Here is a 13,756-nt window from a genome sequence, read left to right as displayed (position 1 = left end):
TGAATATATATTGAATTAATTTTAAAATGCCAAAATTCACCTCTCAAAATTTAAAATACCAAAATTCATCTATTTCTCATGGTTCAAGAAGAAAAAAAGAAGAATGTATATGGAATTTAATTCGCGAAAACTTTTCATTCAATTGAGTAAAAATTTATAAATTTGAATTTTTTTTTAAAAAAAAAGGCTTAGTATGATATATGAATGACTTCAACTTATCATGGATTAAGCGAAGAAAACAAACTCTATTTAAATCCGAACCATCTGGAATGATAACCGTTACGAAAGAGAGAGAGATGCACATAACTAAAAATATCTTTATTTTGAAAAAGAATGCGAGGTTTGTTTGCTACAATAAACGCCCCGGCACCTGCCTCTTAACAAACATGTCTCTAGGTTACTCATTTATAAACATTGTTTTGAATTCCAGGATATCATTCCAAATAAGAACAAAATCTGCGGGGTTCAATCAGTGAATAGTTCTCCGTAACACTAAATGCATTTATCACAAATGCTTTTTGGAACAATGCATTGAAAATTCTACATTCCTAGAAAGTTTTTTAATTTTATACGGCATCCATTATATGACTAAAAATTAACAGCCGCCACAGGGCGACTAAATATGACGATTAAAGAATCGCTTGCAAGGCGCCATTCGATCGCCATTTTTTATTTTATTTTATTATTATCAAATATTTCCCCATGTGCATTTTATTATATTTTTTAATAATAATAAAATGCATTTTCGGAGTAATCTAAGTAATAAAATGAAGAAGCTTCATTTCAACATGAAGCTAAACGAATTACGAATTTATTATATTATTTTATTATACTTTTATATATTAATAAATGTGCAAACGCTATGAAAAAGCGTTCTATAGCTTCGTTAAATCGCAGTGTTGGAGGTTCCGTGATCGCCACCCTTAATCTATACATTTAGAATTTTTGTCAAAAATGTAGTAAAAGCGTGGGACATCGGAAGACCACGAGAACCTCCTAAGGTTAGCCTGACTCTAACCCAGGATCAGTCTACCACTGAGTATATTTCACGTCAGCACTGTGGCCGGTGCAATCCGGATGCGGAATTTTTATCGACCAGCCATTGCTGGGATTCGAACCCGGTTTACTTCATTGGAAGGCGAACGCTCTATTCCTTGAGCCATCGAGGCTCAAGAATCAACTTATATAAAAGTCGGGCAGGTTTGGATACTTGGGATATTTGATTTTGTTGACATTTGAACCATATGTTCCTTATGCAAAACTATTAGATGTGTTATTTGTTTTAAAAATTTCTGCCAAAAGAAAAATTTTCTCTTTGTTTTTTAGAGTGATGGTCAAACATCCTTTGAAATTTTGAGAAAAATGCATCTATTTACATGGCACGGTGGGTCAGCATCCTAGGTTTCGTGGCCAAAATTAGTATTTCGATAAAATTTGTTTCAAAATTTGGGGGTTTTTATGTGCAGGTAAAGTAAATTCACAGTTGAAATTTTGAAACACACTAAAAATACCCCCAAAAATAAAATGGCGGCTGAAATATGGCGAGCAAAAATAAAAAATAATAATATAGTTCGTTTAAATAATTAAATATAGCAATGAAAATATAATCATTTCCATAATTTAACATTAAAAATGAAAAACAAATTATGTTTCCAGAAGTAATATTACAAAATAACGCGAACACATGAAAAAAAAACACCATAATTTTTGTTTTTTAGTATATTTAGTCCACCTATGCAATACGGGCAAAATGGGGCAGGTTTTTTCGAAAGAAGAAACATCAACGAAGACAGCATAAAAAGTTTAGCTAATTACCTCGTGGAACTTTTTGGAACTAAGTATCGAAAGTCATTTAAACATTGTAGAATGTCAAATGATAAGACATAAACTGTAAGTTTGTTAAGAGTATTAACTAATCCAACAAATTGAAAAATTGTACTATAATTTCAGACTAATTACTCTGATGAAAATGCAACAGTTAGGTGAAATTCTTGTATATATTTCTGAAATAAAAATTTAAAAGTTACATTAAAAAACATATTTTTCATTACATTGCACTCCCGTCGATCCACAAAGTAAATTATAATGTTTGGAATGATTATGAATACTTAATTTGGGCTATATTAAAACTGCCTACACATATTTTAGTTGAAAATTTAATTTTTGACTTTTGGCCAAAGATCATGGTCTTCTGGCCCACAGTGCATGGGGGCAATACTTTTTTCTGAAATAAGTAAACCATGGCAGTGAGCATTATTTATGTTCTACTACTTTCACACTAGCTATTAAGACATTCGGATTTTTGATGTAGTTGAAATTTTAACGGAATCAAAGCTGAAGATCTCAACAGGTCTATTATATATCCGGGCAATACTTTTTTTGAAATGAGTGAGTCATGGCATTGACCGTCATTTTATGTTCCACTACTTTCGCACAAACTATTAAGACATAAATACTGTAAGAAGATCTTTTGTATCAAAGGTCAAAAATCTTAGATTTTGACCATCGAAATCTACTTGAGTTAACAGTGAACCACAAAGGTAAATTTTTTTGCGATTAGATGCTAATGAGCAGTACCTAAACAGATCACCAGAAGTATGGTGCACATTTTATAACTGCCGTTAAACAATCCCAATTTTGGGGGATTTACGACTATTAATGTTCTACTGCCTTGAAATTTTAGACCCAATCCCGAAGACAAGTGATCTGCTTGATCAAGAAATGGGAGAAATTTGTCTTCTTGGAGGACTTTTTGATGGAACTAATCTTCATTTGCTTTATATAGAAAAAAAATCAGGAATACCTGCCACCGTTATCCTGGCGGTAAGGAGGACTTTAACCCGGGGTGCGTCTACCACTGAGGATATTTTACGTCAGCACTGTGGTCGTTGCGAGCCGGGTGCGGAATTCTAATCTACCAGTCGTCGCTGGGATTCGAATCTGGTTCACCTTAATGGAAAGCGAACGCTCTTTCCCCTGAACCACCACGACTCGGTGATGTACATTTGGAGTGATATTAAAATTGACCATACAGTAAAAAAAAAAAAAAAAAAACAATTCTGAGATCTATGGTTACTGATCAAAATTTCATGTGAGACCAGCCGCCTCCGGGGACCAGGGGAACCACCTTTTTAAATGAGTAGAATTTCAATCATTTCGTGATTTAAAATCAAATAGTCAAATATGAAGACAATATATAAGTATAAACTCATGTTGCTCAAGTAAGAGTGAATTTAATTTTTTGCCTCTTTCAAGTTCGTAAGGCTATATAATTATCGTGGTGAATTTTTTACTAAAGTGTTCAGTACAAACATATACAAACGTTTTTTTGAAAGAAAATGCTCATTATCTCCATAACGCTTTTAATAAATAATGTCAGAAATTGGCAGTGGCTATTGTTGCGATGAAATGTATCTACTGCATACCTGCCAACTTTCACTCTTTCCGAGAATGTATGTAAGAGAGAATATTGTAAAGCAATAAACGAAAAACAATCTGACTCAAAAATATGTTTATATTTTGATCCCGTTGAAATTCGCTTGGGTAAGGATTATTATGATTTCATATATTTATTGTAATTATTTATATGTAGTGGTGGTCAAACTCATTTGTAATTATCATTATAATTCAAAAANTGATGCATACTTTGCTACCACTTTAAATATGAAAATAAAATCTTCCGGAAAATCCGGAAGAGTTGGCAGGTATGCTACTGCTATTTTGCCGACTTTTGACAACAGCGCCACTTTATAGGAACTAATCTAAGCATCTGTTCGTCTCAGTATCTGCAATATTTTTAAACCTACATCTGGGGTTTGGCATGATAATTATTCAACCAATCCATACAAAACTTTGAAGAAAATAAATCACTGTACCGAGTAAATTTATACTGAGCAGCGACACTGAACCTGATTCAATGTTATTTATATCCCTCGCAGTGGTAGTTAACTTAATGCAATATTATTAGTATATTGGGCAGTGGCATTTAACTATAAAAAAACACCAGTGCAGATCAGGGTATACCGGGCAATGGCACGTCAATATATTAAAATTTAAATAGATTTAAATATAATCCAACTAAAACTAAACGAAATAATTCAAATATAATTAAATTTTGCTATTAAAATTTTCAGTACAACATATGCAAACGTAAAAGAATAAAAAAAATGCTCAATGGCGCTTTTGATGCATAATATAAGAAATTGGCAGTGGCTGTTGCTCCGATTTTTGATCTTCGGTAAATGCTATTTTGCCAACTTTTGACAAGAGCGGTGGTGACTCAGGGAATAGGGTGCTCGCCCTCCCAATCAGGTAACCCGGATTCGAATTACAGCGATGACTGCTTCATACGAATTCCGCACCTTTCAAATTGTGTCAACAGTTCTTTTTTTCATCCTTTTTTTTTGTAAAATCTTCCAAAACATTTGCAGATAAAAGAAACACTGCTAACAATGGAGTTTGTAATGAATTGAAGTGTTTCCATATTTTTGTCAAAAACCATGGACACGATACTCAAGTTTTGACTCGAGAGGTGCGTGAGTAAATAGAACGGCACGTAATGAAGCATATATATATATATATATATACAGTCGAACCTCGCTAACTCGAACCTCGATTTCACGAATTTTTCGATATCTCGAAGTAAAAAAAATTTCCTATACACTCAATGTTAATAAAAGCTTAATTTCACGAATTTTTTTTTCTAATCCCTCGATAACTTGAATTTTTTTTCGCCATAAATAGTGTAGATTTTTTTTCTGAAAAAAAAAATATTCAAAAAAAAAAAAAAAAAAAAAAAAAAAAAAAAAAAAAAANAAAATAAAAAAAAAAAAAAAATTTTTTTAATAATAGAAAACCAATTCTCATAATGATTAACTTTTTAAAAAAAATGGACATAAAGGAATGATGTGTCTCTCTCTACGATAATGAATGGCTTCAAGAAGGCTGGATTCATTAAAGATCACGAAAGTAGTCAAACAATCAATATCGTTAATTCTGTTGAAAACTACCCCGAAAATGATTGGGACAGATTGACCGGACTCATGAAACTTGATGATTTGGAATTTCATAACTTTGTAAACGTAGATGATGCAGTAACAGTGTGTGGTGAGTGGCATGACAATGATATCATCGCTCAAACGAAAGCTTCTTGTGAACTATCAGAAGAAGAGGATGAGGATATCGAAAATTTACCGCCCAATGTTACTAACAAACAAGCACTTTCTGCAGTGGACACTGTAAGGAGATTTATTTGAGAGGCAGCCAAATATGTCAGAGGAGACCTTTAAAGCTATAGTCCACTTAGAAAGTGTTACAGACAAACTTTCTTACACATCTCTCAATTGAATCTTTTTTTAAATGAAAGTGTAAAAAGTGTTTTTAGAATGCATATGGAGTAGTAAATAAGGTATGTAAAGAGCATTTTTCTTTATTCTACCATCGATAACATGCGATTTTCGATAATTCGAATTTTTGGTAACTCGAATTTTTTCTCCTCTCCCTTCAAGTTCGAGATATCGAGGTTTGACTGTATATATATCCTTTTTGTATTTATTTACAACAAAAATAATAAATATAAAAAGGACAAAAAGGTATAACAGAAGAAGAAAATTATTTAAAAAAAATTAATAAAAAATAGAAAAAAAAAGATATAATCTATTCATCAGCTCCCACGATTTTATCCGCAAAAAAGAGTGCTTTCTAATATTGTATCAATATAGCTAAATCAAAATATATCAATACAATACGTGATATTTATTACTTACTGTGATCCATTCTATTTTGTTTCAAAAAAAATTTGAGTGCTCCTCACACTATTGTATTAATATATTTTGCTTTGACTATTTTTATATAAGATTAGAAAGCACTGCTTTTTGCGGATATAATCGTGCGAGCTGATAAAGAGATTATACCTTTTTTTTTCAGAATTTTTCTTAACTTTTTTGAAATTAATTTTCATCATTTTTTCATTACTCTGTGATTTTTTCCATGTTTTCTCTACATATATAAACAGTGGTACCGCTGCTCTAGACAAGGGGGAGAATTTTTTTTTTAATCTCAAAACTTAAAAATTTATTTAGGATGAGAGATAAAAAACACACTTGAATATATTTGGCGGGCAACGTCATTTAGTAATGTAAATATAAAGTGAGGCAATTTCATTTGTATCAGTTATTTGTCATTTCCTCTTCATTATCTTAACTCAGATAAGAAGAAAAAAAAATTGCGTTATTCTCTAAGGAAATTGTGCAGGTTTTTATAATTTTCTTCGCTGAACTAAGCAAGCGAATGCAAACAATTATAAAACTCATTTGTTCAAAAATAATTACGTGTAAAGAATATTTTATATTTATTTTTAATTATTTTATTTTTCAAAAAAAATTACTTCGTAATTATTACATTTGTAAGGTTTGAAAAATTTTACATTCTTTTAAAGTATGTAAATTTAATTTTAAAATTATAAAATGTAACATTCAAACGGAATCGGTAGTACCGTTTCTGAGAAATTAAAATATGAAAGTATGAATGCCATTAAAAATCAGTTTAAAAAAACAAGAACAAAAGAAAAGAAAAGAAATTAACATTTTACAATTGTGTACAAAATTCGCTTTACAGTTTTGTTTATAGTTATAGTTAATTATAATAGTTTTCTTATGTAGTTTCAGACGTGTGGCGAAGCATAGCAATGTTATTAAATTCCTCAAGGGACCTCAAATTTTCGACTACTCTTTTCCCTTAATTTCGATCGCTCTCCTGCAATCATGGGTTCGATTCCCGTTCTTATTAAATAAAATAAGTAGTCCCGCATTGGACTGATCGTAAAAACACCGAAGTGTAGCATTAAAAACAAATCTTGCACCCCCTGGAAGATTAGGAAATTAAAAATAAAATTTTTGACATGCATTTTTTCAATTAGTTTTAAATAAATCTAATTTAATCTACGAAAATACAGAAACTGGAATTCTTAATTAAATATTTGACTTTACTTAAAAATAGAACGGAATATTTGCATTTGAAATTTATTACTATGCGTAATTAATGTTTTTGTTAATAAGATATTTTAAGAGAATAATAATAAACTATGGAGTTCCTTATTTTTGTATTTAACTTAAAGAATTCAATTGCTACATGATTTTTGCATTTTGGTTTTGTTATAAAACTAAAATATTTCTTGAAATTGTAAGATTTTTGTCGAAACTATTGGTCTAATAGTTTTAACAATTAAATCGTTAGAAATGATAGTAAAGATTTCTTATGCGCACATATAAAAATATTTTTCAGAAGAAAACAATTATGCAGGCCTTTTTAAATATTTTAATGAATATTCTCTCTGGTTGCAAATCTTTGAGAAAATTTCTACGGAATATTTTATTTAATAGCAAGCTGAAAATACGCGTTCTTCGCACGGGGTGAAAAAATAAGCATTAACAACTGAATAACATTACAAAATCTTGCACGAAACTGTAAGACCAACGCAAATAATAAATAATTCTAATGTTTCTTCTTTTTATTATTTTTAGCCCTTCTCGGTGGCTTTACGTTATTAGTTTCAGCAAGGCACGTATTTAGTAGTTTATCCCATCCAAATAAAGATGAACTGCATTCAGTATCATTTGACATAATTCTGTTGCTAGTGACAACTCATGATATTTAAAATTTGCTAAGCTTCTTTCTCCTGTACTTGGAATGTCTCTGTATTAAAAATATAATTAAAAAATCAAGCACCGAGTTTCGTAATTTGTTTACATTCACATTCATTTTCAAATTCTTCATTTTGTTATAGTTGTATCGAAGAGTATCTGAAAAGATAGTTGAATTAAAAAGCACCTTTCCGCAAATTAATGTCGAAAAGAATTTGTTTATCTCATCATCACCATAGTTGGCCAAACAGCCCAATGTGGGCCAATGCCTTTCTCTGAAGATTTCTGACTTCCGATTTAATCTAATGTTTATCCAATAATTATTATTTAACGAAACTATTATTATTTCGTAATAAGTATATGGTATCAGGAAAAAAATATGTTATAAATAATTACATCTTAAGCTAGTTTTTTTATGTGCAACTTCTTATGCAATTTTATAAGCGTTTTTATAATTTATTTCAATATTATAAGCTTTGCTATATTTCACAACATTAAATCAGACAGTTTCAATATAGAAACTAAATTGGATAAAAACACTTACTTTCTCTTATGCAAGAAAATATAAAAATATGAATAATTTTTTTAGACTTTAAACTAACTCATTTTCTTATGTGCAACTTCTTATGCAATTTTAAAAGTGCTCTTATAATTTATTTTAATATTGCATGCTTTGCTATATTTCACAACATTTAATCCTCCAGTTTCAATATAAAAAATAAATAGGATAAAAAAAACTTACCTTCTCTTATGCAAGAAAATATTATAAGAATATGAATAATTTTTTTAGTCTTTAAAGTCATTTTTTCTAATAAGAAAGAAAAAAAAATCCAACGATTTAACATGTAAAATGAAGCACCATTGTTTTGTTGAAAAGTTCACATTTCACAATTATATATTCAGTGCAAAACAAACACCACTGAGTAATTTTCTCCTCTCTTTCATTCCCGTTTATCATCATCCATCACTTGCTCAGCTCTGACTAAATGGATGAAAAGGTGTTTGGAAAACACAGCAAACGGAATCGGCTTTACTTCCTTCAGCCTACGTCACTTCCTGTTTTTAAGAGCACACCTTTTTCGCTTTACACACTATGGATGAGAGAGAGGACCAGGAGATGATCCCGCAAAACCTCTTTTTTTCCAGAAATTTTAAATAATGGTGTTAACGAACGACGGGCATTAACGAACGACGAAGGATTTAAAACTTAAAATCTATTACGTTTATTTTTCAATACGAAACTAAAATGTTTTAACCGGTAATAGTTTAATTTTCTGAAATTTGAGTCAGTGACAATCAGTGTGTGTGGGGGGAGGGGGTTGAAAGGACAACACTCAAAAGAATTTAAATGAAAAAGGTATGTATTCGAGGACTTAAGACACTTAAACTTTATTATGTTTGTTTTTATTAAACTAAAATTTATAACGAATAATATTTTAATGATAAACGAAATTTTTTAATAAACTGCTTTCTTGAGTTAAGCCAAATATTTTAAGAATAATAAAATGTGATTTTCTAAAAAATCTAATCATAAAATGTAGATTAAATATTTTGATTTAAGTATTCTTTACAATTGGAAAATATTTAAGAATACTTTTTATTGCAAATAATAAGTTTTTTTACCATAGTATAATATCCGCTAGCATTACAACAAAATTTATTTAAATTTTTAAAAATGTGTACATATTTTGTTTAAAGATTTTTTTTCAAAAATTAAAATACCCGTCACAACTTTCAAATCTTGATTAAATACTTTTAAATTTCAACTTTTAAATTAATATATGAGGTAGTGATGATTATTTACTATATTTGGTCTATCAATTGCATTCCTTGCAGTCTATAACTTAGAAAATATCTTAGAATATTTTTCTTCCACTTGGGGTAGTAAATATTTAAACGATACGTAAATTATAAATTAATTACATGAAAGAATTAAACTAACTTAACTTATTTTACAGGTAAATAAACGCGCCACATCAAGAAGTAAAGTAATTAAAAACTTAGCTTCTCTCAGAATAAGTTAACTCCTTTAAATCATAAACATTTAAAGGGGAAGTTTTTTAATTTATGAATTTGTCTCAATTAGCTAAATAATAACGTCATTGCATTAAACTCAATTTTTCTAAAATGTAACGCTTAACAGAAGAACTCAAGTAACAATAAATAAATATCTCCCAAGATTTTCAATTGGGTGTCAAATTTTCTTGAATGAAACATGTCTTTTTGGGATAAAAATCAAAGTGTGCTAAGACAAGAAAAAAAATTTTCTTTTTAAAAAAAGAGATAAAAATTTCATACAAATTTCATTCTTCTTTAAGAAATTCAATTCCAAAATCACTTATTTCTTGTATTTTGGAGTTTTATTAAAAACGAAATTAGGAAGGAAATTTCGAAGGAAGAGATCTTTCAAATCAAAAGTTGCTATACAATTAATTTTATTTTGTTTTATAATGTCTAAAATAAGTTGAACAATAGTGATAATCCAAGAAAAACTTTCTTCAATAATATTGCTAATAATTTTTTTTAAGTATTTAAGGATATGGTGCCATGTTTAGTTAGGTAAGTATTAAAGTCCCACGTGAGTGTTTCAGATTTGATAGGAATTTTATGAAATTTTGGACAAGTATGGAAATTGTGTATTTTTAATTTTAATTTTAAACATTTCATATAAAGCTAAAAAATTTTAACACCAATATTATTATTTAAATTACTAAGCTTGAAATTTTTAGCATTTTTAAATTCCTTCCTTAGAAGTTCAACATAGAATTTTTGATAGAAGATAGCATAAATATTGTTAGCTTCATTTATGAACGTAAATACAATTTTTTTTTTTTGTAGTTTGCTTAATTAAATGATAAATTTAAAATTATTTTTTTTTAAATATTACTGTTACTTAAATTTTCTTTATTGTTAAAAACAAAGTTTTTAGAGTAATAATAATCATCCCGATTCTGTTAACATGCCCAAAGGTAAAGAGAATCTATTTGATATCTTTAAACAAAAATTATTGAGATTATTATTGTAAGAAAGTATTTTAGAATTTTATTAATTGATACATGGTAAACGGGTCTAAATTTTGTGCCTTTTATCATTAAATTTCCTAGTTCTAAGTTTTCTGTAATATTTAAATTACCAGCAATAAAATGCTTCTGATGTTTATCAACAAATTCAAAATATTTCTCTACTAATGATCGTCTCGCCTTGTAATGCCTTATAATTTTGAACCCAATCCAGAAGGCAAGGGAACTCCTCGATCAAGTATTGAGAGAAATCTGCCTTCGCGAAGGATTTTTTTTTGTTAGAATTAACCGCATTTACGTTACAGAGAGATAAAAACCATGAAAACCTCCCAAGGTTAGCCTGACTGCAAGGAGACACTGACGATCCGTCTACCACTAACGTCATCACTGTGGTTGGTGCGAGCCGGGCACGGAATTCGTATAGACCAACCATTGCTGTGATTCAAACTTGGGTCTCCTGATTGAGAGGCGAACGCTTTAATCTCTGTGCCACCAGAACTCCAACCTTATTAATTATAAACTTTGAATTAGCCAGTATATTATTATTATCTTGCCCACATCGAGTTTCGAGCCAATCCAAGGTAACTAACAAATCAAACACGCTTCTGTACTTTAGTAAGAACGCGCTATAAAATGAGCCCTCTCTCTTTTATTTACACTTCTATTTTCATATTTTGTTATCTGGCAAACTTGTTACGAAAATATTTTAAAGCATTTTTGAAAGATGCCGGTAAGTGTAAGTACATTTGAATTCGTTACTCGCTTTATAGATATTACATTTTGAGCATTTTGAGTTTTATTTTGAGTATTTTTCTTGCATTTAATTTTCTATTTTTTTTCCTTGATATGTTTTATTTTGTATTTTTTTACTTAATATGTTCTATATTCGTTTTAATTTTTTTGGGTGCTCATTGCACTATTGTATTAATATAGCTTGCTTTGGCTATATAATTACAATATTAGAAAGCACTCTATTTAGGAGATTTAATCGTGTGAGCTGATAATCTTTTTCTTATTTTGTTTTCCGACTTCTTAATTTTTTTTTTTCAATTTTTGAAATTTTTTAATATTTTTTAAAAATATTTATTTTAATAGTTTTTCTTCTTATCTTTTTCACGAAACTCATTATAGAGAATACAAAGACAAACAAGATTTATTAATCTAATGCAATAACATTTACTCAGTTTGAAATTTTAAAAAAATATTATTGATTATCAGTAAAAACATCAAACTATCATATATTTCATGTGTCAGAACGGAACAGTTCCAAGTTCATAAATTAATAAAAGGTTTTCGCTATTAATAAGGATTTGATGTTATTTTTTTGTTGCATGTAATATATTGAAAAGACAGTCTATTAATAATAATTTAACTTTATGGTTACACAATTACATCTCTTCTGTATTACAGTGGTTTAAGCAACGACAAGTGAGCTTTATATAAATAATCAAAGTAGTATAACAGAACATAGCACTTTGCTTTTGTAAGTAAATTGAACGCAAAGTATATTTAAATGCTGAGCTATAATAGACCTGAATTTCACAGGCTTTAGAAGCGTTTAAAAAAAATCCAATCATTTATGAAGGTCTCATACATTGTTTATAAATGTAGACTAATGTAAAATAATTGTTATTTGCCTGCCTGACTGACTGCAGGGTTAAAACTATTGTAATAGGCAGCTGTCCAAGCTCAACTTACATCCCGCAGTGGACAGATCGTCAAGACACGGTTCCCAGCAGATCATCGAAGTCAGGCATCACTGGCTGCGGTCAGTGTGCGGGTGGGTGACCACTTGGATCACTCTGCTTAGGGACCGAGGGTTGGCGGTATTGGTCCTCGTTAAATTGTTCTACTGTGAAGTGCTAGACTTTGCGAGCAGGTGGTCGGGCTACCAAAGCAGGGGTGCCACCCCCTCTGCAGAGGATCAAAACTGTGATGGCATGTCTTCGGATCATCCTCAGGGATGTTTCCCAGACCGTCACCAATAGCCCATTCTGCAGCTCTAGTGCGACGTAAATGAACTACAACACCAACAAGCTCAAATTATTGGAAATAAATATTAGTTCGTTAAAAAGTTATTCCTCCTCATCTTGTTATTGTACTTTAGACACTGTATTTTGATACAGCAAGTGAGAACCCAGTTAAAATTAGATTCTTTTAAAATAAACTATAGAATGCGTTGTTTCCATCATTCGAATTGTACTGATATATATTAATTACTGACCGATTGCACAATTACAGACCACCTTTATATTATAATTAATTTCTTCAAGTTCGTACTTCAGATTTGTACTTCATTGTTTTTTTCACTAAATGATTATTTCCTCTTTTTTCAGCACATTTTTAATAAAATAGCGTTATTTTAAAAACATTTCATCAAATTTTTTCTTTTTACTTTTGAACCTTTCATATTTTTGTATTCTATGTTTGATTATTATATAGGCAATATATGAAACACAAAAAAAAAACACCTCAAAAGTATATATGAATTTCACAGCCGATTCAATTGGCCCGTTGAACCGCACTTTAAAGTAATAAAATATTTATTGGAATGAAATCATATTAAGTAATAATAGTAAATTATTAAATTTTCAGAACAATTGAATAATTTATTGCAGAGTTACAGTAACAAGTTCAATAAGGTGTTGACCCACCTCATGCCTGGATACAAGCTGCCACACGGCGTGGCATAGACCGATAAAGCTCCCGGATGGTCTTTTGCGGTATTTCCCGCCAAATTCGATCCAATTGTCGAACGAGGTCATCAACATTCCGTGCCAGATGCAATCGCCTTCCCATCATATCCCAGACATGCTCGATGGGAGAGAGATCTGGTGATCTGTCAGGCCAAGGAAGAGTTTGACAAGCTTGCTGACAGTTCATAGCAACACGTGTTGTATGTGGTCTGGCATTTCTTTGCTGAAAAACCAGCATAGGGCGCTGCAAAAGGAACGGTAGCAAAACAGGTCTTAGGATGTCGTCGACGTACCACTGTGCAGTAAATGTACCTCTAATGACGACCAAAGGGGTCCGGCTGTCAAAAGAAATGGCACCCCAGACCATAATGCCTTGTTGAGGGCCGGTGTGGCGTGCAAT

General features: G+C 30.4%; 1 protein-coding gene across 1 annotated transcript in view; it reads right to left on the bottom strand.

Annotated features, from left to right (window-relative positions):
- Positions 1 to 8,624, bottom strand: part of LOC139425339 (vascular endothelial growth factor receptor 1-like) — a 32,595-nt gene extending 23,971 nt beyond the window's left edge. Inside the window, exon 1 of the mRNA XM_071179406.1 lies at positions 8,383 to 8,624. Within this exon, the coding sequence (XP_071035507.1) occupies positions 8,383 to 8,485 (103 nt within the window). The 5' untranslated portion in view covers positions 8,486 to 8,624. The remainder of the gene's footprint in view (positions 1 to 8,382) is intronic.
- Positions 8,625 to 13,756: the final 5,132 nt, after the last annotated feature.

Source organism: Parasteatoda tepidariorum, chromosome 4, assembly GCF_043381705.1.
Source record: "Parasteatoda tepidariorum isolate YZ-2023 chromosome 4, CAS_Ptep_4.0, whole genome shotgun sequence".
Taxonomy (NCBI): domain Eukaryota; kingdom Metazoa; phylum Arthropoda; class Arachnida; order Araneae; family Theridiidae; genus Parasteatoda; species Parasteatoda tepidariorum.
Note: the sequence above shows the minus strand (reverse complement) of the source record. Positions and strands in the feature narration are given on the sequence as shown.